At 44.5% G+C, this 24,548-nt stretch overlaps 2 protein-coding genes across 2 annotated transcripts; one reads left to right on the plus strand and one right to left on the minus strand.

Moving 5' to 3' along the window:
- The first annotated feature begins 3,272 nt into the window (after nucleotides 1–3,272).
- Nucleotides 3,273–24,497, plus strand: DPP7 (dipeptidyl peptidase 7). Its single transcript, XM_082775601.1, has 13 exons — nucleotides 3,273–3,431; nucleotides 3,703–3,816; nucleotides 6,104–6,243; nucleotides 6,977–7,140; nucleotides 9,015–9,150; nucleotides 12,057–12,138; nucleotides 12,934–13,100; nucleotides 14,299–14,359; nucleotides 21,779–21,897; nucleotides 21,991–22,147; nucleotides 22,432–22,496; nucleotides 23,442–23,512; nucleotides 24,074–24,497. Exons 1-13 carry the CDS (start codon nucleotides 3,362–3,364, stop codon nucleotides 24,207–24,209), a joined length of 1,482 nt encoding a protein of 493 aa, XP_082631727.1. The 5' UTR covers nucleotides 3,273–3,361; the 3' UTR covers nucleotides 24,210–24,497.
- On the minus strand, nucleotides 14,955–19,574 carry LOC309885535 (kelch-like protein 9; the record flags this gene model as incomplete). Its single annotated transcript, XM_082775584.1, is given in 5 exon segments — nucleotides 14,955–15,353; nucleotides 16,385–16,545; nucleotides 19,161–19,316; nucleotides 19,319–19,412; nucleotides 19,524–19,574. Coding segments are annotated over 5 exon segments (861 nt in total).
- Nucleotides 24,498–24,548: the final 51 nt, after the last annotated feature.

The raw sequence follows: 24,548 nt of genomic DNA on the forward strand, positions 1-24,548 counted from the left end.
AACAAGATTGAGCTAGATCACAGGTACTGCTGGGTTTACTTACAGATATACTAATAGGTCCAGCCCTACCCACTTTGCAACACAACTTTATCCATTACACCTATCTCCAAGGGCATGCTGGCCTGATCGAAATCCTCTTGGACCTCTATCTGGAACCAAAAACCTACAGAAATCACCCATTAAATGACTTTAATGGCTGTTTTGAGAGCTCCTCCTGAGTTGTTGTCAGAACAGGGTACATGCTCCCTCCCCTCACCACAGAGCCACCACTGTATCACCACCACAGTGACATTCTCTGATCCTGTCACACACTTACAGGCTCCTGCCAAGAGTGAGGGGTATCATTCACACCTCTTCCCATCTGCTACTCCTTCACTCACCACTCCTCATCTGACTGGTAGATGTGAGCGAAAGCCTACCATGGTTCCTGGCCCTTGCCCTGAGTGCCTCCTGCACTGTTACAACTTTTTTTTTCCCCTCTCACCTCCAAGCACTATACAGCCCAGTTGCCATGTGCTCTGTGTGAAGGCAGGACTGAGCTTTTAGCCCTGCCCATCTCCTCCTTCTCATGCAAAGGCATCAAAGAGCAGGCATTAGGTGTTATTATTCTTCCTGCAAATGAAGCACTGATCCTACACCACAATGTGAATGCTACAAATGTAGGAAGAGCAGAAGACAGTGGAGAGGCTGGTTTGTGTTATAAATTGCCCCCTTAATTAATTTTCAGAGAGCATTAACCAATTCAGAGAGTATTAATCATAGAAAGGAATTTATTGAGTAAGCCAACAGCAAGCAAAACAGCGCTGGGCAGCCGGGGAGTCTCAGCTCCGCCAACAGTGCACGCCTCACCCCCACCAGGGTCCCTTTTTATATCTTGGTAATTCCAGGATTACGCAGCACATCCTGGTATGTTCTGCGACTGCGCACACTGTTGCTAGGGGGTCGTCTCTGTCCCTCTGGTGGTCGTGAAGATGAAGGCCGTAGTCTTCCTCGGCGTTGTGGTTCAACTTCTTTTTTTATTTGGTCATGTTGGCCCAGCATGAGACAGGAAGGCAGGATGTTGATACACTAGTTTAGCAACTTATCAGGAGATGGTTACATGAGCTTTGCAGCAGTGTCTTTGAACAAAAGAGGCAACTGAGATGCAGAAGGAGAGAAGGGGAGGAAGTTCTCTTTTTTGTTACATTAAGCAAAAGAATTTTCATAGTGTCTAGCCAAGCATTATACAGCTCCTTACTTCAGCAGGGAGCTTTCACAACTCCCGCTCCTCAAAAAGAACTCCTTGTTTTTATAATACAAAAGACAATGAACAAACATTTATGGTTGTTATATATGGAGTGGTAATTCATGTTGAGAAAATTGTTGATATTAATAAAGAAGGGGGAGATTTGGGAATATGGCCATGGGGGTTGGAAAGCCCCGTGGTTGAGATAACATTAGACTCTTAACGACGAGGCCATCAGGAATATAAAAGAGTTTAGAGGGAACAAAGAAGGGTGATTCAGGAGACTCCATGCAGTCTCCGGTTTCTTGTTCCCCAGCTGGTTCTCTTGTTCTCCAGCCCTTAAGGCATGGATGTTTCTGGGTGTTTGCTGTTGTTGTTACATTCAAAGTTGTTTGACCAATGAAAAGTTGTTTTGAAAAGAACTGCAGTGGAGAGAAGGGTATAAGAGGGGAGCCTGCCCTCAAGATAAAAAAAGGCAACACGATGAAGTTACATCAATAAAGAAGCAGGAAAAAGAAGTGAAGAGGAACAGGCTGGGAGAATGGAGACCAGGGCGGGAGCAGGCACATTGAAGATAGGTTTGGCCAGACTCAGCAAACTGCTCAGAGAAGCTCGCACAGAAAGTCTCTGGAAATAGGTGCACTGGAGCTGGAGAGAAGCTCGAGCTGAGAGAAGCGGACCTGTGCACACAACTGCGTCTCACTGGTAAGCAGTTGCGCATTATGGAGAATCACATGTCCTTAGGAACAAAGACTGTCCTGGTAACCTTACAGCTTATTCTCCTTATTAACAATTGGACAGTTTATGAGCCTGAAATATGGGACCAAACTGAGGTCAAGGTGTGGGACTCTGCAACTAAAAACGACAAGGTTGCAGTGGGATTGCTCGGCACCTGAGAGCAGTCTCTGAGGCCTTGAAGAGCCATGTGGAGCCACAATCACAAACATGTGGCTTGCCAGATAGTGAGGGAGCTGCGGGCTCCTTTACTGATCCGACTGCTAGGCCATGGGCCCCTCTGCTGCTACAGCCATCGAAGGCCTTTGCTGTTACGCCCCCTGTTGACCTGAACGTGCCTTTTGACCCAGGCCTCATTGGCCTTGAAAAGGAGATGGATATACTTTTCTTCAATCTGGGAAGAACGGGATACATAAGGCCTGAAGACCGAGTTGCTTGACAACTTAAAGCGAGACATATTGTTCAAAGGGAATGGAAAATGGAGACTTGTTAGTAATCAAGAAAAGGAATCGAAAATGGAGACTGTTAAGTCATGGAACTTAAAGGGTTGTTTGTTACCTTTCCTGATTTTACACATGTATAGGCGTACTCGAGTTTAGTATGTAAAGCAATGTTCTGTATATTTAGAATGTTTGATGTTCGTGTGTGCATGTTGGTGGAGCGTAGACTCCCCATACACCCAGCACTGTTTATTTGCCTTTTATACCTTTTATAAGTATTTGTTTTATAGATATTACAAAATTCAGATTGAGTTGAGACCTCATTTATAACATGGTGCATTACAGTTTGGAGACTCCTCACCCCTTGCACAACAGCATTCCCCAGATCTGCAGGGGTGGAGTGGTGGCCTAGCACCAGCACAGAACCATGCTGAATTTCACCTTCCTCCTCCTCATTGCACAAGCTGGGCTTCCAACACTGAAGCAGGAGGCCCAGAGAGCAGCTGGCACAGACAGCCTGCCTGCTGCCCACAACGCCCCACATGGTCCCAGCAAGGAGCTTGCTGCACAGTCAACGGCAGGCACAGCAATCCCACCAGCTGCACACATCACCAAGCATTGCCACAAATGCCTTACCACCCCTGCCCTAGCACACTGTCACTGAGCCCTGCCGATGCTCAGCTCCATCCCGCTGCCAGCTGCATGGGGCCCAGCGGGCTCAGGGTCCGCGCTGCCTGCATGAGCCCCCAGCAGGGCCCAGCTGCACCCAAAAGCAGCAGCTGACGGAACACCCCCAGACAACACGGCAGTGCCTCGGTAGATATGGCGCCCGTGTGGTCACGTGAGGGGGCGTTATCACAGGACACGGCGGGCCACGGGGTTCTTTGCCCAGCCGCCCAGAGCTCCCGCGCCGGCGGTCGGGTCGGTGCCCGCGGAGCGGAGGCGCGAGCGGGAGGTTGCCATGGGAACGCGCCCGCTGCTGCTGCTCTTCTGCCTCTTCCCGCTGCTGCTGCCGGCCTGCGGCGCGCCCGGTGGGTGCCCGAGGCAGGCCCTTGCTCTGCTTCCTTGCGCCCCGTGCCGTGCTGCGAGCCCCCCCGGGTCCGTCCCCTCCGGGCGAGAGCCCCCAGTCGGCCCGGGCCTCACCGGCTGGGCACTCTGGGCTCCCCTGCCCCAGACGGACATGGACAGGCCCGCACCCTCCCGCCAGCCGGGCTGGGCCGGGCCGGGTCTGGCCACGCCGCGCCGTACCAGGGGGTGGCGGCCGTCGTCGGTCAGCCCTGCACTGATGGTCCTTTCCTCCAGCTGCCCGGCCAGCGGGGCCTGGCCTGGAGGAGCGGTTCTTCCAGCAGGTGCGGGACCACTTCAGCTTCAAGACCTGTAGCAACGAGACCTTCCCGCAGCGGTACCTGGTCTCAGGTGGGTCCTGGGCCCTGGGGGTGCACTGCGGCCTGTGGCAGCGATCGAGCTTTCCAAAGGCTCGCCACTCGTGCACAGGGACAGAGAATCTCAGAGAGCTGTGCTGATCTGCCAGGAGTCGGTCTGATCCGAGCACCAGCCTTTAACGACCCACTTTGCTTAGCCTCTCCTCTCATCCCCTTCAGTTCCTCATTCTGGTAATGAGATGTGTGGTGCAGATGTGGAGATTGGCCTCTTAGCAATGTGAGCAGGTAAGAAAAAATGGCAGTGGTAGGTTTGAACTGGGCTTGCCCTGTGCATGTGTATTTTCAGTTAGACACAGTATCTTCTTACAAGTGCAACTTCAGTGCATCAGGAAAAACAGTGACCCAAATGTTGTAGTCAGTACTGGTGATTTTTACACCTGAAGACAACTCCAAGAAAGATGTCTCTTGGGCCTGTGTTTCACATTATTCACAACCCAACAACTTTAGATAGCTTAAGGCATGCTGAACAAAGAGTACAAGGAGCCTGCAGTGTCTGTCTTTCTAGCTAAATAATGTGTTATCTTCTGAGTGACAAGAAGTGCGAGAGAGGAGACTTTTCCAAACAATGTGCTTTCATTTTCATCATAATTTCAATAACTAGAGTCAGATGTTTTTGAGTACTGTGTGCTTGGAGTTATCAGGGAGATTTGCAGTGAGACAGCAAGTGTGGCGCTGTGATTAACATCAGCCCAGAGTGCTACCTACCTTTGGGTAGCGCTGGCCAGTTCTAGCACTCACACACTGTCATCTGAGGCCTACAGGCCTGTGCCTGGAGCCTGTTAGGCACATTATTGCCTTCTCATTATCTGATACTGCAGCTTGTTCATCACTGTCATCTTGTTATATGTATTATACCAAGCATGAGCTCAGGGATCACTTTGGCACAAAGATCAGAACACTAGTGAATTTTGATGGCATACCCAGGACTGAAATTTCACAAATAAAATGACCATTTTTCAGCAGAACTTAGGGATCACCTGGTCTAAAGCATTGCAAAAGTTGATTTTTAAAGTGTTATGTTTTATCTGCATGACCTGCCAGGGCAAAGTCTGTAAATTTAGAGCTAAATTTATCTGTGAGAAACAAAACATGCTGAGTAGTTTCCCTCTTTCTGCTTCTTGTGCAATACAAGTCTTTGGATTATCAGTGAGAAATTCAAGGAGACTATTATTTCACAACCAGGCGTCTGACTGTCTTGAGGTTAGCTGGCAGTTGCCCCAGGATTTAAATCTGAAAATAGATATGTTTAAGCAACCTGTTTGTGTTTTTGGCTCTTGTGCACAGCTGTTTGCTACAGAAGCCATGAAGCATATGAGAAGAAATGCCAGAGTAAATAGAGCATTTCACTTTCCTACCTGATACCCAAAACAGATGCAACACAAAAAGAATCAGCCTTTTTGTTAACAAAGATGAAGAATTTCACTAATGACACATTTCAGGCCTGTTTCCAAGCCAATACTTGCTCTGGCAGGTCTGCATTGAGAATATCTGTTAATAGTAACAGCCTTGCCTGACATGCTGCAGTTGCATCCATAGCATGACCTCTGTTGGAGGTTCCTTTTAGGTGATAAATTTAATGCTTAACTGACAGTCTGAAGTCTTGTTGAAGAAAGCTATTTATTCTCCCCACCACCCTCCCCTTGACTCCTGTACAATTTAAGAGTAAGCTAAAATCAAATGTTTGACAAAGTCAGCACTAAAGCAGCCATGTGTTACACAAGCAAGTATTGGCATCATCAGTCAGCTCCTCCTGGTAGTCTCAATTTGCCATCAGTTATAGACAGATCAGAAGATAAAACAAATGTTATTTACAGCTTGGCTCTGGGTTGTACATCACAATAAAAGCATTAGAAAGAGGCAGGCAATTCCTCAATGTTCATTTTGTAGGAAAAGTGATCTGTGCAAGTGTTTTGGGACAATTTAGGTTGAAATGGGTATATAAATGGGAAATCACTCTTTTGGGGGCAGCTGTTTGCAAATTCCTTGTAGATCTGAGATTTTCAGGAGTTTTAGGCAGAAGTAAAAGTTCCAGGCCATATAGTGATCTCATGGAAGCTCTTACTGAACCCTGCTCAAATGACAGATTTCTGTAGCCTGGCCTTTCTAACATCTGTATTCCCCAACACAGGTCTCAGGGATCAGCCTGTTCAAAGAGTTCTTCCTCATTAAGCTCCTGTCCAAAGTCACCAAAACCAGACATTTCATGCTCTGACAGTTTTGTTTGTTTTTGTTGTATGTCTTCTGTCAATTACCTCACTCAGTAAAGTTCTGGAACAAAGGACTTGGACCAGTCTTTCTCTATACTGGCAATGAAGGTGATATCTGGACTTTTGCTCAGAACTCCGACTTCATATTTGAATTAGCAGAGGAACAGGAAGCACTTGTGATATTTGCTGAGCATGTGAGTATTTTAGTCATTATGCATATTATAGAGTTGTGTTAGTATTACCAAATTCATCTTTCTCCAGGTTCAGAAAAATAATATGTCTTGCCACAAAGCAGAGGTAGACCTGCTGCAGGCTTTCTTGTCATAGTAGTAGCTCTTCATTATTTAACCACAGCCTATGATATTTTTTTTATTATGCCTACCACCAATCCAGGATAGAGACTACTGTTTCAGTAAAACTTATCCTATGGCATATTTGATTTAGATCACTGCTGTTGTAAATAGTTTCTACCGGTCTTGAACTCCACACTGGACTGGAGAGTTCTTTCGTTAAGGTAATGTTTTCCTTTCTAGCCTCTGAAGTCCCAAACCATCCTGTTCCTAGGTACACCACCCTAACAAATCTATTATTCTCCAACCTATGCATGAAGAGATTATACACTGTTCCCTTTTCTAGTTGGGGATTTCACGAGAGAGACATGTCAAGGCTCTACTTGGCACCCACTGAAGTAGCTTGTCCTGAACTTTACCATCCTTTATGGGACATATCCTGAAGGTCTCTATTTATCTGATATAAGCAGATTCTGGAGAATCTGAGCATTTGCTCAGTTAAGAATAAGTTAAGGGGATGGTGTGTGCTCTGTTATCACTTCCCATTTGTGCACACTTGTCCCATTCCTATCATGAAGAACAAGGAAGGCCTAGGCTTTGACACCAACATTTTTGCAGCATATCTCCTTACTTTCAGAGGTACTATGGCAAGTCTCTTCCATTTGGACATGAGTCAATACAGCTGAAGAGGACTGGTCTGCTTACTGTGGAACAAGCCCTTGCTGACTACGCAGTGCTAATTACTGAGCTTAAGCAGCAGTATGGTGCTGCAGACTGCCCTGTCATTGCTTTTGGAGGCAGGTAAAGGTTGTGTGTGGTTCTTCCCTTCTCTGCATCCTTTCCTAGACACAGTTGTGGTGTTCTCATAGTTACATTTAGCTCCCCAGCAAGCTTTAGAGGCAGAGCTCTAAGCTATTCTATAGACAGCATATGTGCCTGAGCTCCTTGAGAGCTTATCTCCAGGACCCAGGCAGCTCTCCCATTAAGAATTAGTCTTGACTTGTGATTGCCTTTGGGAATGTTTGTTTTGGAGACTGGATGTTTCTAGATATCTTTAATGTACAAGTCAGCCAGAACTGCAGAAGATAAGTTCCTCCTGCAGTATCACATGATTTTACATGAAAAATGCTGAAAATCAATAATTGGTAAAATATTCTTTCTTGGGGCCCACCAGCTTTTTATTAAACACAGCCTCTTTATCAGTATCTAGCCATTTTCATTGTAGGATCTTTTATAATTCTGCTCTGTAATCTGCTGCTTGGTTAGTCCTGGCTTCCAACAGACATCCTTCCTCAAAATGCTTGCTCAGCTGCAGTTCAGAGCTGTGTTGATATTGCGTCCCTTTCTCTTGAATGGCTTCCTACAGAAGAGGTGCTTCCCTTTAAAAGGTTTCCAATGAGTACAGGGCTTCTCAGACATTGCAGTGAGCTAAAAAGCATTTGATCAGGTGGTTATCATTACACTGCAGCTCACTGTAGTGGTGACTGGGTTGTTGATCCCAGTGGTGTTTGTACCATGTCTACCAGGACAGTAGCTAGTGTAAAAAGGGCCAGGACAGTCCTTGGGTGGGGAGGTGGGATTCAGTGAGACCTGCTAGCAATTAGACTACAGCTGTTTGTTTGTAAATCGGAGTTAAACATGCAGCAGCTCTAAACAGCACTAAACCTATCTGAAGAATACTGAAATATAGCAGTATTGGAGCAACATGTTTCTTGGGGGGGGAGGGAAGAGGGGGCAAGGGGGAGGGGGGAACAACAACCTTAAGTTGCTTACAGTTTTGCCAAACTATCCAGTGGAACTGAATTTTCTTGTGTCAATTTTTTTTTTCTGTTTCCAAGACCAGAGTTAGAGAAAAGTATATGGCTTTACATGTGGGTGATGTGGGACTTGAATACTTCTGAGCTGTGAGTGAAGAGGCTGGAGTCAGACGAGGTGTTGTTATCTCTGTGTTAGGGTTGTCATTTATCAGCCCCAGGAATGACCTCAGAGTAACACAAAAAAAAAAAAAAAAAATGCATCTGAATAACTTTTGTGGCATTGGGTTTATCTAGCAATCCCAGATATATCTGCAGATCTGTGGCCCTGTCACTGAAGCTGTCAAGGCAGCTTTGAGTTTTGATGTGGTATTTGTTAATGTCTCCCATTCCCTAGGCCTTTGCTGATAATTCATGAAGCTGTTATTTGGGTTGCCCAAGATAACTGCGTCCCATTTCCCAGCAGTAGAGGGAGCTGAATATTCTGTAGTGTCCAGGGACACCCTTTGCTTGTTAGCTCTTTAGACAGTCTTTATAATCCTATATGCAAAATGTTGTCTCCTTCACCCATTAGGTAATGACAGCTTGACTTGAGCCCCAGTTGGTTCTGCACTGAAATCATCAAGACATGGTCAGGATGGGGCAGAGTTAGATAAAGGCAGCATTTATATTTGTCTGCAGAATCCAATTGGGCTAGTGTATTCCCATAAGAGTTGACTTCAGGGTCTGGGGAAAAGTCAGTAGAACGTGCTGTGTACATTAACTATAACTAGGTATTTTTACATAAGGATGACACCTAGATTTGCATAAACATTTTGTTTTTTTGAGTTCAGTGAGCTTGTGCCTGCTGGCCTGATCTTTCAAGTTAGTATGTTATAATCTATCTGTTAAAGGAAATAACTCTTCTCTGTCCTGTGCCAGCTATGGAGGAATGCTGAGCGCTTACATGAGGATGAAGTACCCGAACATTGTAGCTGGAGCATTAGCTGCTAGTGCTCCTCTGTTGTCTGTGGCTGGGCTTGGAGACCCCACTCAGTTCTTCAGAGATGTAACAGCAGTAAGTAGTAGCTCTTTGCAAGAACGTTTTTCTTCTTCCTTTAAGAAGGCAGGATTTTTTTTCTTTTCCATGTCTTTAGACAGACAGCTGTTTTTGCAGCATCAGTGCTACACAGATCTGCAAGGAAAAGCAGCAGCTGCAAATAGTTTTGACTGTTGCTGTGGCTGGGGCAGCTCAGCGCTCAAAGGTGCTGCTCTTGTAAGCAACACAAAACAGTTCCATGATGTTTAGTACCACTAAGAATTCACTTTTCCATTTCTAGTGAGTTGTCCAAATTACAGGCTGAAAGTTTTCCTTTATACCTGGCTGAAAAAAAATGGATAATTAATTGTTCAAATCCTCTTTCAAAATGTTTTTGCATTGATATTTATGATTCACTGTAGATCCTTAGTCTCAATATGGTTGCATTTCAATGAAGAACTTGAATATTTCACTAAATAAAAACGTGCATGGTGTCCTGGATTCACTGAAAACCAAAATTTAAATGTGGCTTTCACGTCCTAAGAACATCAGAATAAATGAAAGTATCTGTGGGAGTATTGCTGAGAACTGACTTGCATTTAGTTTACATGGAAAGAAATGTACTAGCTGGTAGTACTGAAATCTTGTGATGGTGGCTGTTTTGCCTCTTTGGTATGATTTTCTAGATCTGGGTGACACATGTGGCTTTGTGTGAACTACCTGTGTTTGACATGTGGTCCTTTTGCTCTTGTTACATACATGTATATAAAACCTTATTTTAATGCAGAGACTTACAGCGCAGACAGTATTACTGGTAAGCATAAAGAAGAGAGTTGTGAAAATAAACTCAATAGCATTTGAAAATTTAAGTATATAAGTGAACAAAAGACATCTTGTCTTAAAATTATACATTTTGAATATATGGTATCACTCAATTGTCTAACATGCTCAATAGTGGGAATTCTTCTCTGGATGAAGTGAATTCCTTCTCAGAACCCCTGTTCAGATGATAGCTCTGACTTGTTTCAGTTGTGAATGTGCTGTGAGTCATTACACACCCCTGAAAACAGGGCTTTGACCTTTTCATGTGAAAAAAAAAAAAAAAAAAACTAACTCAGATACTAAGCAAGCACTTTGAGTTGTTTTCAAAGTAATTCCTTCCACCTTCAGCATGTCTATATAACAGCAACCCTGTGCATCTGAAGGCTGAATTCAGCTGCCCTGCTCAGTGAACAAATGCCCCTGAGAGCTGTTAATACTAATCAAGGCACAAACCTTCTGTGAATCATTGTGGGAGCTCTCTCTTCAGCTTTCTGCTTCTGAGTCAGAGTATGTTCTCTCAAAGCAGCTTTCTCTATGACTTTTATTGAGCATTTCTGGCACATTTCATGAGCCTACAGCTCACAGGGGAAGAGAGCAAAGGTCAGAAAGTTTATTCTGTGTATGGTATTTGCATAAGACTAGGTTTATATGTACACCAACTGCCATCCCTGCAGCCAGACAGAAAGCCCTAGTGTGAAGAATACATGTACAGCAACACGCGTGCTTCCTGTAAGCTTACTGCTGCAGGGGCTGGCCAAGCGATCAACTTCAGATTGGTTTAGACTTCTGAATTAGGTGTAATTCAAAAAAGTAAAGCTGGCAGCCTGAAAGCTTTGATTGCCAAGTTGGAACAGCTTTTCTTGGAATGTCTGTAATGCCTCCTGCCTCTGCAACAGCTCAGCTGACCTGTTTCTATGTCCATAATGGTCTGCTGGGGAAAAGCAAAAGCGGCAGTGGTTCATTATGTGTCAGGCAGCACACTGCAGCAGTTCGGCATTAGCCTCTCAGGGACCTCAGTGCTCACTGCAGCCAGAACAGACTTACTCTTCCATCCCAAACTGACTAATCTGCATGCTACAGTCTAGAGCCATTAGTTGACAATAAGCACACACAGAAGGAGATTTAAACCATGGAAAATCCCAAAGTGATTTCTTGAACTTTCAGACAAAAAGGCACAGAGAGGAGTCAAAGGAATATTCCATATCTGTTTCTAGTTGAGGCTGTGTCTTTGTAAGAAAAACGCTTAGCTAGTGGTCTGTGGTTAGTTACCATTGTTCTCACATGATGAAGAGACCTTAAAAGAGCCCTACTACTTACTATTACAAAGTACTGGTTGTGGGCAGATCTCAAACTGCCTTACAAGCTGACAGAAGAGAAACAGTTCAGGTTGCCTTCAGTGGCAGAAACAACTTGTTCCAACAGCATAACCAGCCACAGCTCTTGAAGCATACTTTACAGTGCTTTTTCAAGAGGATCAGTAGTGCTTTTCCCGAGAAAAGAAGACTTGGCCTTCTTGGTCATCTGGTAGGTCACTGGCAGGCTTAAGAAGAAAAGCAGGTCTTGGTTTCCCAATCCAGTGCTCAGCCCTGTGTGGCTCCTTCTTACAGATAAAGTACAGTAGGAGGCCTCTATTATATGTTTTAAAAATAAAAAACAGCTCTTGGCCCTAATAGTCTGGTACCTGTTCCCATGTCCTGGTCAAGGCACATGTCTACTCTCATTGTTTCATGTTCAGTCTAATGGCTCCACAAAGTGCAAAGTGTTTTGTCTAAAGGCTAGTCCCAGTAGTGACCTGGTGAAACAATTACTGCTTGGTCTGAGCTGTGCAGGCTGTTAGTTTGTGGTGGCACATTCTGATTTCTGGAGCTTAAAGCAGAAGCACAACCATCATTGCTTCTGGAGATGCAGATATGATTCTGGCCATAGTGGGCAAGTAACTTCTGTCATCTCCTGGTACTTCTGGCAGCTTCCCTGTGTAGCATCTGCACATAATTCCTTCTCAGAACCCCTGTTCAGATGATACCTCTGAGTTGTTTCAGTTGTGAATGTGCTGTGAGTTGTGAATGTGCTCTGCACATATCTCCTCTGTACAACTGTAATCCTGTCATTTTCTGTCCTTTCAGGACTTCCAGAAGTCTGGACCAGACTGTGTCACAGCTGTACGCAAAGCCTTCCATCAGATTAAGAATCTGTGCCTGAGTGGAGGTAAGAACAAATGGCCCCACAGACTGTTTCCCAGGGGTAGGTAGACTCTGGGATGGGGACAAAAAGTTGATTCTGTCAGGTTTTTGGTTAGGCCTTAACTGGGTTCCAGCTAAATCAATGCAAATGTCTGCCTGACCTTCCTGCTTGCATGATTGATTTTTGATTTCACAAACAGTTTCGATCAGTATTATAATTAGTAATGGACACTAAAATGTAAATATCTATATGGAGGATTGCACTGTGTTAATTAAACAGTCTTTTCTGCAGGAGAAAAAAAAAAAAAAAAAAGAGTTTTCAAAAACACCTTCTATTTGATGCTGGTAATATCTGTGATATCTGTGCTTGGATATCTGTTCTCCTGCACAAGAGCCTGGTTGATGAGACTGTCCTGCTTGGCTCTGAAGGGCACAGCAGGTGGGAGGCAGCAGAGCCTGAGGGAGCAAGGAGGACGTTGCCACACAGGGTGCTGGGGAGGACAGCCTTGTACTTACTGCTCTTTTCACTGCATCAGCCGCAACTGTTCTGTCTCAGAGGGTGCTGCTTCCACCAATGTTCCCCAGGGAGGTTTCTGTGTCTCATGAGGGGGAGATGCAGGCTTCAGGCCAGTGAAGCCACACAGGAAGGCTTTGCCTGAACATCTGTGTTTGTGTAAATTTAGATGTAACATACCCTTCCTGCTGGAAACCTCAGCTATGTGTTACATATCTCATTATCCTTGAGTGAAACAAGATGCTGCAGCCTGGTATTGGTTTACTCTGTTGAAGTTCATGCCTTTCATTTGCTTTTATTCTGTAGCTTATGATGAAATCAGCAGCAAAATGGCTACATGCAATAAGATTTCTAACAAGGAGGATGTTTACCAGCTTTTTGGTTTTGCTAGAAATGCCTTCACCATGATGGCCATGATGGACTACCCTTACAAAACTGATTTTATGGGTCACCTCCCTGCTAATCCAGTGAAGGTGAGTACCAGGACACAGGTGAGAATTGCACTTTCTGAAGGGAGGGACATACACTTCAATGACCTGAGTGCAGGGCTGCACAGCATGGGGCACAATCAGGTACACACCACTGGGTGGTGGTGACAGGGAGAGGTAGTGGTGGGTTATAGCACTTCCACTGTGATGATAATAAATCTACATGTTTTAAGCCCCTCTGAGATGGTGGCTGTTGTGTTTGAAATGCATTGCTATCAGGCTTGTCAGGGAGGGCTTGCTGGAGCCATACCTGCCATTCTCTGTGTTTACTTTAGACAAAATGGCCTGTGCAAGTTTGTTGACTTCAGTTTTGATTGCTAAAATATACAGCATTTCAAAAAATGTAGTTTGTGGTAGCCTTGAAACACTTTCATAGACATATTTTTCTTGGTGGGTAGGTTGGAGTTCTAAAAATCAGGTTCCTTTTTAAAGTACCATCTGGTAAAATGCTACACCTCAGAGTACAATGAGGAGAAATGCCTGCTGGTATGGGGACTAGAAAACCCAAAAACTTTTAAGAGTAGGAGATGGCCAAGTGTGGGAAAAGAGCCTGGTTACAAACACTTCTTAGACAGCAACTGGGGCCTGAAAAAGGTCCCAGATCACCTGTCACTATTGCAGCTCTTGACTTCTGCTTTGCTGTCAGCCTTGTGCTTCTGTTCTCTGCTGCACTCCTGTACACTAGGCTAATGGAACTGTACATCCTTCTGGCCTTGTGGCTAAGACAGCAGCTGACATTTGTGGTGTAAGTCCTACCTGGAGCAAAATGCACACTATGCAAGAGGTGCTACAGGCCATGTATTACAGGGATCCAGGAGTTGCTGTCTCTGGCTCCACTGGCCATCCAGCTCCCTTCTAGGTTCTGTTTAATGATCTGTAAAATGGAAATAATATTCTAACCTCCTTTGAGAAGGGCATTAAAGTATTCTGATTGCAGGAGGAAGAACTGTTCCTTGTAAGTGTCCTCCACATAGCTGTGGATGTTTACCTTGGAAAAGAAACAGGCTTAGTTCTTTCTCACTGTTTCTATGTATTTTGTTGCTAGAGAGAGGAAAAAACACCAAAAAGATGTTGCAATCAAATATGCAAGTGATACTTTAGACAAATCTTCCTGTTTATCCCTTCTGTGGCATAGACTGTTACCTGTCATGCCTGCAATTTGCCTGTAATGTGTCTCATCCAGGTTGGCTGTGAACAAATCCTTGCCCAGACAGACCCAATTGAAGGCCTGGCAGCTCTTGTTGGTGAGTTAATCTTATCAGATTGGTCTTTCATTTAAAATCCTGTTTTCTAGAAGCACCTCATCATTATGTGGTTTATGTATTGTCGGAGCTGGTACAACTCTGATTTTCCAGTGGGATGGTTTGTGCTGTATTGGTTTCATCCATTGGAATGCATGATGGCAGGTTCATTCTCTCACCTTTTCAAACTTATCCTTGTAAAATTTTTCAGCCATTGCGGCCCTTGCTGCAAAAATATTGCATGCTGTTGACTTTCGATGAAATGTGACTTCTAAGGTACTTGGTTCTTTTCTAAATGTTTACCCATACTCTGGCTCAAGCAGTCACAGATTCAGTGCATGTTCACTGAAGGAAGTTCTCTGGTCTGCTAGTTGAGGACAAGGTTGCCATCATAATGCCCTACAATCTTATCTGAGTGGCAAGACAATTGTAAATGCATGGTATATGCTTATCTCTGTGAGTACATAAATTTTCAGCCAGCAATATAAAGTGTCAATTCTAAATCACAGCTGAAAATGTTTGGCTAGAGAACTAGAAGTGTTGCTAAAGCACTAACCTCTTGGCAAACACTGTCAGATCAGCTCGACCTATTCACATCCTACTTCTCTTCAGAGGAAGAGTGGAACTTTTTTTTCTTTGTGATGAACAAGCTGGGAGTACATTTCTCCCTCCTGCTGGTGAGGGAGCACTTTGTGCCTCTCCCTGGCTCACCAGTTGCATTCACTTGGGACAATTTAATCATGCAAGAGGCATGATCAACCAGAGCTTTAGGCAGGGAACTGGCTTTCTTCCATACCTGCCCCTCTATGTCATACATGAAAACACTGTCTTCTTTTTGCATGTCGTGTAGTGACCCACCTCCTGTGAGGTAGAGCATAGACTCACAGGCTGTGATACTGAACTGGCAGCCGCTGAATGGGGATAGTGACAGCGTTGTCCACTGATCATTTACAGGACAATAGTACTCTGTTGCATCAACGTGAATCCATTCCTCCACCTGCAAAGAACCAGACCAACACTGATCCATCATATTACACCTCAAGCAGGTATCAATGTCACATCAGGCTTGTTTGGTTCATGGTAGAGGAAATCTCGACATGTGTTTGAATACAGCGGAACTCAAGGTGCCACATCTTCAGTCTTAATTTAGAAATCAAAGCATCAAAAGAAGCTGAATTAAATAAAATAATGCCATTCAAGAACTGCTTTAAAATATGCTTGTTCTTGGAAAATAGGAGGAATGAGCCACAGGAACCTACTGGAATTGGTTTAGCTTAAGTCCTTCCTAGTCTCCGTAGACTTAACACATTATGGAGGACCTCATGGGAAGAGAGCTACAGTGCACTGAATTCTAGATAATAACTGAGTTTGTGTCATCTGGAGGAATTTGATGTCAGATCTGATGTGCAGTTTCTCTTTACAGATTTCTATCACTTCCTCAGTAAGCAATTAAGTACTCTAAGACACATTCATTCCTTTGAAAGAAACAGCACTGGCCATGCCAAAATTGGGCATGGGATCCTGAATCTTTACTTTCAAATATGAATTGCTGAATGATCTTTGAATGATTTGAATGATCCATTCCAGGATTTGAACTTATGTCTCCTAAAATCTAGGCTGGTGTCTTCACTGCAATTCATTCCTCTTCTATTTGCCAGTGTTTTATACCCTCTCAGCACAAACAAGGAAAATCAACATATTTTGGGCAGGTACATGAGCAATTTTACCCTTAGGTTTTCCTGCATTAGGCTGCAGCTACACTGTATGTTTTCTCTATGTAAAATAGAGCTTTAAAGAGCCTTTGTACCCTGGCAAACAGGGTATGACAAGGCAGCTTTTAGTGGGCATGATTTTGGGTAGGTATGCTTGCATAAGCTTACTGGCCTAACTTGCAGCTACACAAGTTCACTAAGAGAACAAAAATAATAAAGTTGTTGGTCATCCAGATGGAATAATGCAGTCAGGGCCTAGCAGTACAGAGACTCCATTTTGGAAGAGAATTGGTGTTACAAGAACAAATGAACTTACTCCTTTTAGTGTCCTTCCTCCAATGCAAAAGATTCTGTCTTTTACTGTAGCCATCCCATGATCACAGCGGGTAAAGGTCATGGCAGAGTTGCTAGTCCAACGTCGGAGGTGGGGGAGGTAGCTGTAAGTGTCTCGTAAGGTTTTACCTGCTGAGAAGCCCCCTAGAAGAAGAGCAGAAATCTTGAAAATCCATCTGTCAGTCTCAGAATCATAGAATAGCTTGGGTTGGAAGGGACCTTAAAGATCATATAGCTTCAAACCCCTGCCATGGGCAGGGATGCAACCCACTAGATCAGGTTGGATAAGGCTCTATGCAACCTGGTCTTGAACACCTCCAGGGATGGGGCATCCACAACCTCTCAGGGCAACCTGTTACAGTGCCTCACTGCCCAAACATCCAGAAAACATTCTGCAAACATCAGCAGAGCTGACATGGTATGAAATTTAAAACATGAGCTTCTTAGATATTATTTTAAAAAAATAGTTCCAACTGTGTCTGCAGATAGTTATTCACAACTGAGTTTTGTATCAGCTCTTGGGGTATTTCCGGTGCAACCAGGAAGCACAAATGGCTTTAGTTACGGAATCTGCTTCCAGCACACAGAGTCACAGAATAGTTTTTTGAAAGAAAAACACTTGAAGTTCTTTGAACTACTGACAAAGATTCAAAGTTCAGAGCCAATCTGCCATTGCTATCGTCAACTTTCTCTTTTAGGCACTCATTTGTGTATTTCAGGGCTGACTTATAAAAAGCTCCTTACAGGTCAAAAGTGCTGCTATTGGAAGGGTAAATACTTTTAACTTTCTGCCTGTTGAATTCCAACCTGCAGAGAGGCTTTGCAAAAAATGAAGGTGATACTTCTGGTTGGGCATATGCCCAGCTTCCTGGGGCTTTGATGCTTTCTCTGTATGCATTGTGGTGTAACCCTATTAGGCTGCTGAGCTCCACACAGCCACTTATTACTCAACAACAGTGCACTGGGGTGAGAATCAGAAAGGTAGAAGTTAGAAAAACTTGTGGGTTGAGATAAAAATAGTATACTAGGTAAAGCAAAAGCTGTGCATGCAAGCAAAGCAAAATATGGATTTTTTTTTTGCTATTTCCCATCAGCAAGCAGATGTTCAGTAATTTCCAGGAAAGCAATACCATCACATATAACGGTTTCTTGAGAAGACAAATGCCACAACTCTCAATGTCCCCCCTTCCTCCTTCCCCATTCCCCCAGTTTTATTGTTGAGCATGACATTCTGTGGTATGGAATATAATATTGCTTTGGCCATTTTAGGCCAACTGTGCTGGCTATGTCCCCTCCCAGCTCTCATTCAGCCTCCTCACTGGCAGGGCAGCACAAGAAATAGAAAAGTCTTGACTCTGTAAACACTGCTCAGCAACAACTGAATACATTGGTATGCTATCACTGCTATTTTCATCAAAAACTCAAAACACAGCACCATCTCTTCTCTATGAAGAAAATTAGCTTTGGTTAAATTAACTTTTGTCCCAGCCAAAACCAGGACAACATAGGCACATTGTCTGCATGGAACTTATTTTTACATATTTTATTAAAGTAACACTTAATTTCTGAGTTTGCTTGCGCAGGGTAAATCAAATTTGCAGTTACACCACTGATTTTAGAAGGAAATTAATGTTATAGACAGGTCAGGTCTTTTACATAAGGGGTACTTCTGGAATAGTGTTATCCAACCTAGATCACTACAGCACATTTGAAGCTCTGTGAAGCTAGGAGGCAATTTTGTCCTTGCTGTCCAGTAGGAATCAAGACAAACAGCAGTTAAATGAGCTTTCTGTGGTACCATGGGTCAACTGAGCCAAAGCAGGGACTTGTACCTGAGCCTCAGCTTTTCCTCTGGCTGAACCAGTATCCTTCCTTTTTGGTCATCTGCACAGCCAGTACAGGAAGTGTTCTGCTGTCAGTGGAGTGTGTGTTGCTATCAGACAGCCTCTGTACTGCCTTTTCTGCTCTCCAGACCTTAGGTGTACAAATAGTTGCAGGTAAGTGCAGGTCTTTGCAAATGTACAGTTAAAAAATAATGTGGACTAGATCAGCACAGGGATCCCAGCTGGCAATAAGGGGTTAAGAAGCATGGATCCTATAGCAATGATGGGCAGACCCCAGGACTTTTAACTGCAGATCAATAACACAAACACCACAGTGCTTTTCCAAGGACAAACTAAAGACTATCTTTCAAGTCTGAATTAGTAGCTGTAGAACCTAAAGGTCCTCCAGCAGTTCCGTGAAATGTTTAAATCCATGGTGCTTTCTTGCATACATACATACTGCACCATCTACCAAAGATCCTTGTAAAGACCAAGGGGTCTCTTAGAGGATAAGAGCTGTACAGGTACTGCAGGTAAGAAGGTAAGAACCTGCACTGTACTTATTTTTATATGGACTAACAGTGCAGTGCAGGGGAGTTAGTCCCACATCTTCCCTTCAGATTAATACCAGAGTATAATCCCATCCCTAGCACTAGGACCCTCATTTACCTTTCAGACAGCAAAGCTTTGGGATTTTAGCCAGGACTGCAAGGTCAGAACCAAGTAGGAGTGTGGTTTGCAAGTAGATGATGTCACGTTTAATGTCATGGAAAGAAAATGGCTCCTGCAATTCAAGATCACAGTGAGGTTGTGCTGACACAGCAGGAAAAGCTGTGGGTGTTGGTGTAGATACAGGCTTGGACTGTGATGTTCAGATGCCACTAAAAAATCAATGAAAGTATATGGGAATATGCTGATTTTGATTAGCTTTGTCACCTGAAATATAGAGGACTCCCTTGTGTACTGTGCCTGCATGATCAGCAATAGGCACGGGGAAAGGAGCTGCAAACTCCCACTTGTTGTCAGCGGGCTGGTATGATTCCACAGTGCGGGTGAGGGTCTCCAGCAGTGTCCCACCACCCACAGAAAGGTATGATCAGACAGCACATCTGCATGGAAGCGTGTCTGCCGCTCCAGCATGCTGGCAACCTGGAGCCAGGAAGTGTTGCGTGGATCAAATCGGAAAACCTATAAATATACCAAACAGGAGATGGTTAGCAGAAAGCAGGTGCCTGGCTTTGCATCTCACGTGGCTTCAAGAACTGATGAACATTTTCTCTGGGCTGAGGGATGGTTTACATTCAGAGCTGGACACCTGAAACAGCAGTACCATGCTGATGGAGCTGGCATCTCTGCGAAGGGGCAGATGCTGATCTCTGCTCTCTGGAAACAGCTACAGGACCCAAGGGAACAGCACAGAGCTGCAACAGGGGAGGGTCAGGCTGGGTGTTAGGAAAAGGTTCTTCACCAAGAGGTGTTTGGGCACTGGAACAGACTGCCCAAGAAAGTGTTTACAGCATCAAAGCTACCAAGACTTCAAGAAGCATATGGACAATGATTTAAGACATAGGGTCTGTTATGTATGGAGTGGTAATTCGTGTTGAGAAAATGGTTGATATTAATAAAGAAGGGGGAGATTTGGGAATATGGCCATGGGGGTTGGAAAGCCCCGTGGTTGAGATAACATTAGGCCATCAGGAATATAAAAGAGTTTAGAGGGAACAAAGAAGGGTGACAGGACGAGGGGGAATGGGTTTAAGTTGAGCCAGGGGAGTTTTAGGCTAGATGTTAGGAAGAACTTCTTCACTGAAAGGGTTGTGAGGCACTGGAACAGGCTGCCCAGGGAAGTGGTGGAGTCACCATCCCTGGAAGTCTTCAAAAGACGTTTAGATGTAGAGCTTAGGGATATGGTTTAGTGGAGGGCTGTTAGCGTTAGGTTGGAGGTTGGACTCGATGACCTTGAGGTCTCTTCCAACCTAGAAAATTCTGTGATTCTGTGATTCTGTGATTCAGGAGACTCCATGCAGTCTCCGGTTTCTTGTTCCCCAGCTGGTTCTCTTGTTCTCCAGCCCTTAAGGCATGGATGTTTCTGGGTGTTTGCTGTTGTTGTTACATTCAAAGTTGTTTGACCAATGAAAAGTTGTTTTGAAAAGAACTGCAGTGGAGAGAAGGGTATAAGAGGGAGCCTGCCCTCAAGATAAAAAAAGGCAACACGATGAAGTTACATCAATAAAGAAGCAGGAAAAAGAAGTGAAGAGGAACAGGCTGGCAAAACGGAGACCAGGACAGGAACGGGCACTTTGATTGCCTCATGAAGATAGGTTCGGCTAAACTCAGCAAACTGCTCAGAGAAGCTCACACAGAAAGTCGCTGGAAATAGGTGCACTGGAGCTGGAGAGAAGCTCGAGCTGAGAGAAGCGGACCTGTGCACACAACTGCCTCTCGCTGGTAAGCAGTTGCGCATTATGGGGAATCACATGTCCTTAGGAACAAAGACTGTCCTGGTAACCTTACAGCTTATTCTCCTTATTAACAATTGGACAGTTTATGAGCCTGAAATATGGGACCAAACTGAGGTCAAGGTGTGGGACTCTGCAACTAAAAATGGCAAGGTTGCAGTGGGATTGCTCAGCACCTGAGAGCAGTCTCTGAGGCCTTGAAGAGCCATGTGGAGCCACAATCACAAACATGTGGCTTGCCAGATAGTGAGGGAGCTGCGGGCTCCTTTACTGATCCGACTGCTAGGCCATGGGCCCCTCTGCTGCTACAGCCATCGAAGGCCTTTGCTGTTACGCCCCCTGTTGACCTGAACGTGCCTTTTGACCCAGGCCTCATTGGCCTTGAAAAGGAGATGGATATGCTTTTCTTCGATCTGGGAAGAACGGGATACATAAGGCCTGAAGACCGAGTTGCTTGACAACTTAAAGCGAGACATATCGTTCAAAGGGAATGGAAAATGGAGACTTGTTAGTAATCAAGAAAAGGAATCGAAAATGGAGACTGTTAAGTCATGGAACTTAAAGGGTTGTTTGTTACCTTTCCTGATTTTACACATGTATAGGCGTACTCGAGTTTAGTAAGTTATGGAACTTAAAGGATTGTTTGTTACCTATCCTGATTGTACGTATGTATAGACATACTTGGGTTTAGTATGCAAAGCAATGTTCTGTATATTTAGAATGTTTGATGTCCGTGTGTGCGTGTTGGTGGAGCATAGACTCTCCGCACACCCAGCGCTGTTTACTTGCCTTTTATACCTTTTAGAAATATTTGTTTTATAAATATTACAAAATTCAGATTGAGTTGAGACCTCATTTATAACAAAGGGATAGACATAGATGGTAGCGAGACCTTATGAACACTTTGGCATAAAGTTGTGATCACAACCCAAAGCTGGTACATATGCTGCTAGGGCTTTTCCTTCCTTACCTGCTCACTTACCTGGGGTATTCACCCTTTCCTTGGTCTTGGATGCACGACTTTCACAAAGGCTGTGACTGAGAGGGCAGAGGGTTAATGATAAGTTGGCTTTGTGTTGTGTTTCCACCTGGCAGGGGTATTTTACAACTCCTCTGGCTCAGTACAGTGTTATGACATATACCGACTGTACCGGCCCTGTGCTGATCCCACAGGCTGTGGCACTGGCATGGATGCTGAGGCCTGGGACTATCAGGTAAGGTGTTAGAGACACCAGCAAGCTTCAACAGCTGCCCCGTTTATTCCCCCACCCCCCCACCTCCAATGGCAGTTCTTGTACCTCTTTCAGGTCTGTACGGAGATCAACTTAACGTTTGACAGCAACAACGTGACTGACATGTTCCCCGAGATGCCCTTCACAGAAGCCATGAGAGAACAGTACTGTCAGAGCAAATGGAGCGTGAAGCCAAGAGCACAGTGGCTGCAGACAAACTTCTGGGGAGGAGGTGTGTTGTGTTGGGTGCTCATCACGTAGCTCATATTTGCTCCCTGCATTCCTTTAGCCTGGCTGAGCTCTGCAGGGACAGGCACAGCTAACAAGTGCCAGCAGAAAAACACAGCCATCAGGCCCAGCATAAGGGCTTGAGCAGACTTTTCTCTCTCTGAAATGGAAGTGGGAAGTTCTGTTGTCCTGTGTTTTCTGTTACTGTTTTTATTTGCTGTAGAAACCAAATGCCAGTGGGTAAATGGGCAGAAAGGAAGCCTGTCAAATGTCATCTTTGAATTTCAGACTTGAAAAGTGCAAGCAACATCATTTTTTCAAACGGAGACTTGGACCCATGGGCTGGAGGTGGGGTAAGCAGGTTAACTCCCATCTACCAAGCACAGACAGCAGCCTTCCCAGGTGATGCACTGCCCACCTCGCCCTTTCAAATCAGTGCTGGCAATTCAACTTTAGCCTATCTGAATTTCTGCAAGTGGCTGTTTTATGCTGAACCATTCAGGAGTTGCCGGATGTTAATGACAGACATGTTTGAGTAGTGAGTAGCCAAACAGCCAGGAACATTGCAGCAGTAGCAGTGGCTTCCTGCGTAGAGCAGACACATCAGGAATCCAGCACCTTGTGGGTCTACCCCACCCCTGGAAGTGTTCAAGGCCAGGTTGGATCAGTTTTTGGGCAGCCTGGGCTGGTGGGAGGTGTCCCTGGGGCATAGAACTATGGGCTTTAAGGTCTCTTTCAACCCAAACCATTCTATGATTCTATGAACCTTAACCTGTTGCAATTCTATTTCAAGACAGTCTCAGCACTGCATGCGCCTTGAATTTTCCTTTCTCAGCATGTTTTGTTAGATCAGGCAGTTGCTGTAATCATCAATCTAAACCTGGGAACATTTCAGTTTAGAGTCAACAAAAATTCAGAGTGGTGATAGAACTCTACTTTTAAAAGACTCAAAACAGGATTTTGAGTTAATTGAACTCTTGATTATACTGCAGGTGGTCCCTTGTTTTAGGCTGGCTTGGCAGTCCCAGCTACAAAAGGAACATGGTCCTTAGAGTGGATGAACCTTGTATTTCAAACTGCCTTCTCTAAATTAGGCTGGATTTTCATATTATAGGAAGCCTCCAATTTACCTGAGTCAGAGGGTTTGACTCAAGAGGAGTTAGTCATGCACACAGTACCAGCTATACCTACAATCTCTTCCCATGCACTTTATCACTCCTACCCACATCAGTTTTCAGAACTGATGTCCAGTTCTGCTTGGTTACTCTGAGAGTTTGTCTCTCTTTCTTTCATTCCAGATAAATAGCAGCCTAAGTCCTTCACTAATTGTAATAACCATTAAAGGAGGTGCTCATCACCTGGATCTCCGGTAAGTATGAAGTAACTGACAGGTTACTGTCCTTTGGATGCCAAGATCCTACTGCCATGGGTGTTTGGTCTTAGCTAGCCACAGTCCACAGAACAAGGAGATACTTTATTTAAATAGAACTGAATACCAGACTGTTAAGGCATAATTTTGGAGTCATTTTCTAACCTAATGCAAGTGGTCTTATAGCCTTCATGGAAGACAGGTTATGCAGGACTCATCCCTAAACTCACGTACTTTCTTGGAACATGTTCTGCTTGCCATGAGTGTCTGATGGCCTGTGGCAATCAGTCATATGAAGCAGTCTCCAGGCATTAACCATCAGCCTTCAGTCCTCCAGCAGAGGGCAACAGCCAATGACGCAAGGGAGAGCTTTATGTTAACGGGCACTATGTTAACTTGTTTTCTGGAGTTTAAATATGAAGTACAAACCACGAGACTAAAGAGATGATCTCTGTCCGTTAGTTCCCTGGCTATGCTTTCCCTATGCAAGAGACAAAGATATGGCTTAGCCAAAATGTAGTGCTCTCCCCTAACTAGCTCATACTGCTCTGCTTTCTCTAGAGGACACAATCCAGCTGACCCGCCATCTGTCATAGAGGCACGCAAGTTAGAAGCGAGCATCATCAGTGACTGGGTGAAATCTGCAAGAATGAAAAGAGGATGGGAGAAGCGCTTTGGAGCTTCAGCAAGTGGGTAGCTGTGATAAGACACACATGGAGGTGGCAAGGCTGCCACTACTTGCTACCAGGCTGCAAAAAGACCACAGTCTGCTGAGTTGTTCTTTTTGAGAAAGTATTATCTCTTCCACCATGCTGATGAAAATTCACCTTCCTGAAGTGTCCCACCTGCACCTAATAAAGGATCAAAAGAAAAACAAAGGGATAAATCACTGACTGAAGCCAAAACCATGTTAATAGAGTTTCATGTTCACCTACTAATGAGAAGTTATTGTAAATGATGGAAAGAATAAAAGCTTGCCTCAAGGCCCAGGAGTCATCACTGTCCTGAACAGTATGGTGGGCAGGATGAAGGTAAA

The sequence above is a fragment of the Aythya marila genome, assembly GCF_965140915.1.
Source record: "Aythya marila genome assembly, chromosome: 19".
In the NCBI taxonomy this organism is placed as follows: domain Eukaryota; kingdom Metazoa; phylum Chordata; class Aves; order Anseriformes; family Anatidae; genus Aythya; species Aythya marila.